At 43.3% G+C, this 2,647-nt stretch overlaps 1 protein-coding gene across 1 annotated transcript; it reads right to left on the reverse strand.

Moving 5' to 3' along the window:
* Nucleotides 1–909: 909 nt before the first annotated feature.
* Nucleotides 910–1,775, reverse strand: LOC125532763 (MATH domain and coiled-coil domain-containing protein At3g58440-like). The gene is made up of 3 exons (XM_087526498.1): nt 1,498–1,775; nt 1,157–1,320; nt 910–1,064 (listed from the first exon to the last, which is right to left on the reverse strand). The coding sequence occupies exons 1-3, from the start codon at nt 1,743–1,745 to the stop codon at nt 910–912; spliced, it is 567 nt and encodes a 188-aa protein (XP_087382624.1). The 5' UTR covers nt 1,746–1,775.
* Nucleotides 1,776–2,647: the final 872 nt, after the last annotated feature.

A 2,647-nucleotide genomic window follows, 5' to 3' on the forward strand; every position in this document is an offset into this window, starting at 1 on the left:
CGAGGGGCTACCGACGCTCTCTTCAAACTGTCTGGTTACTTGCAGCTCTGGCGGCCGCTTAGCCGCCCACAAGACCGGGACGCCATCTCCGCCTTCATCGCCGGCCTTCAGTCGATGGCCGTCCGACTGTCACCGCCGCTCCCTCCGCCACCGCCGGAGCCAGATTAGGCGCCGGACGTGTTCTCCGGCTCCCCTTTTTTCCTTTTTTGTTTGGGCTTGTTGACTTATTGTACTTCCTCTCGTGAGACTTGTGTGTGTGTGTTCTGGACTAGTCTTTTGTATATGTGCTTTCTGGCGGGTTGCTTTATTTATAAAGCGGGGCGAAAGTCTTTTTCGGTATTAACAGAAAGGACAAGAGACTGGCGTTGTCAAAATCATGATTCTACCATAGGATTCTGTGACTTTGCAATCCAAACTGATTAGAATATGAAGGGTGCTATGCGTCCGCCGGGTGACAATGGGATCTTATCGGCTGCTACTAGTCGTTGGATGGCATGCACGACAACTGCCTGATCTGACGCAATAGGGCCTCAACCGTTTGCAACATGGCTTATGTTGCGCTCAGGGCCATGTTGCGCTCCATCCATACACACTACTACTGAGAACTTCTTCAGATAAGTATAATCGATTGATACTTATTCCGTCTTGCCACGCCCAACACATAGTCTGTCATATTCATGATGCCACTATATCAACAAGACATGACCAGGAAGCTGAGAAAAATAGCTATTTCTGAATCTTTACTTGAGATCCGCACATTAAGCACGTTCGACATGACCAAACAAGCAAATAAACATAAAAGATGCAGAGACAGAATCGCAGTGCAAAGCCAACTACAGGCACATTCGTAAACGCACATACGAGCATAGCATTTGGCAAATGTCAATATAGGGCGGACATGCAATCTAGCTACTCCATCTTGGAGGCACCAATAACGGCAACCTTTGCTTCAATGCAGCATTTCGTTTTCACGAGATAACCATTTGAAGAGTCCTTGAAATCTTCCAGCGATATGAACTTGTCCCATCCCCAACTAGTAGCATTCTTTGAGAACTCGCACCGGCCTATCATTTTCCAAAACAAAATAGATAAATAAATGTGTCAATCAGTAAATGTGATGATGATAATTTCGCATCTGAACTGCTAAAGAGCAAACCTTTTTGTCCATTGTCCTTGCCACTTCCCTGGTTTTTGATGCGTATGTCCAATTGTACCAGGTTCGCGGAGTTCTCATGGAGTATATCCGTCACCTTCATGGTCAGGGACAAGGAGATAAAGTTTCTATTCTTATCGAATCCAGATGGATGGATGGTGATGAACCTGAAAATTAGGGAGCATCGCATAGTTTAGTACATCATTGATAAGAAAAGGTGGAACTCCAAGGGTCTTTATGTTCAAATATGAATTTAGTAAATTCAGTATAAACCCAGTAATTAAGTGGTAACACTATTGAGTCATGCTAAGCACTGCAAATTCAAGATGGTAAGTAAGTATCACCATTTGTGTCCATGGAGCTCAAAATCTGGAGAGTGGCTCGGGCTTTTCAGCGCAAAAAAGTCCTCGATGTCCCAGGTGTAGACTTCTGGAATACTGGAGATTTTGTTTATCTTCTTCTGAACAAACAGCTTCTTTGTCGCATCATTAGTTTTAGCAGCAGTAACTTTGATAAACTCTACACCGAAAGCACAGCTGTTTTCGACGAGGAATCCAGAGGACTTTTCCTTCAGTGTGGCGAGGGGGATCATGCATGATGTCCCCGACCTTGTGCTTGTAGTCTGAAAATTGTGGCACACTGCAAACAAAATATTCAGTTGTAATGTTTGTCGCGAAGAAGGTTATATGTTACACCATCAATCTAGTATCCAGCTAGCTAGGAAGGTCAAAGAACAGAAATAACAGGTACCTTGAGGTTGTTCATGATGCTTTCCATTTAACTGGTCATATATAAAGAACTTGTAAGTTGCCTCCACGACCGTGTGAGATCTCACGGATGCTGGCGACAGCTCAAGCCGAAGAGAAACATATTCATTTTGGTCGCCACTCTTGGGTGTCCCTTGGGTTCAGTTTCAAGTACCTGCGAATCAAGTCAAATGAAAGGTCGCCTCAAAAGAGAAAAAAAGGTCAAGCTAAATGAATAGAGGAAACAAGTGAGAATGAATTTTGATCATGATATGCTATGGGGAACAAGCTGAAAAGATATAGTATAGCATGTTAATTGTACCATCTGAGCCCACTGATCTCAAACACCCTGGAGGCTGTCCATCCTTCCTTTATCTAAGTCAAGGAGCGAGGAGAAACCGTCGATTGTCCACTTGAAGGTTGTCTGCTCCACAGGAGAAGGTGGTGCCTCGACGGCTTTCTGGACCTGTTCCTTCTTTGAATGGCCCGCGACAGCAGCAAATTCTTACACAACCAGTACAATATCAAAAGATTGTTACTTTGGCAAAACAAGGAAAGGCAGAGCATCTGCTTTTGCATGGTATAATACATTTATGTAAGATAATTCAATTTTTATCTGAATTTTGCTAATAAAAGGAACATTCTGAATCTTTTTTTTATAAAATCAACGATCTAGAGTTCTAGACTAATTCAAGTAAGAAGAAGAAAAGATGCCCAAAAGAGTCCCTTACAGCCACTAGAAACAGCA

The sequence above is a fragment of the Triticum urartu genome, chromosome 1A (genome assembly GCF_056163025.1).
Source record: "Triticum urartu cultivar PI428250 chromosome 1A, HENAU_Tu73, whole genome shotgun sequence".
NCBI lineage: Eukaryota > Viridiplantae > Streptophyta > Magnoliopsida > Poales > Poaceae > Triticum > Triticum urartu.

Bases quoted from the DNA above. Each gene is read 5' to 3' on its own strand.
- LOC125532763 (XM_087526498.1), bottom strand. From the start codon at position 1,745: ATGATCCCCCTCGCCACACTGAAGGAAAAGTCCTCTGGATTCCTCGTC. The intron at 1,321-1,497 runs GTGATACTTACT...CCTAATTTTCAG, and splicing joins GAGCTCCATGGACACAAATG to GTTCATCACCATCCATCCAT. The intron at 1,065-1,156 runs GTTTGCTCTTTA...GGAAAATGATAG, and splicing joins CAAGGACAATGGACAAAAAG to GCCGGTGCGAGTTCTCAAAG.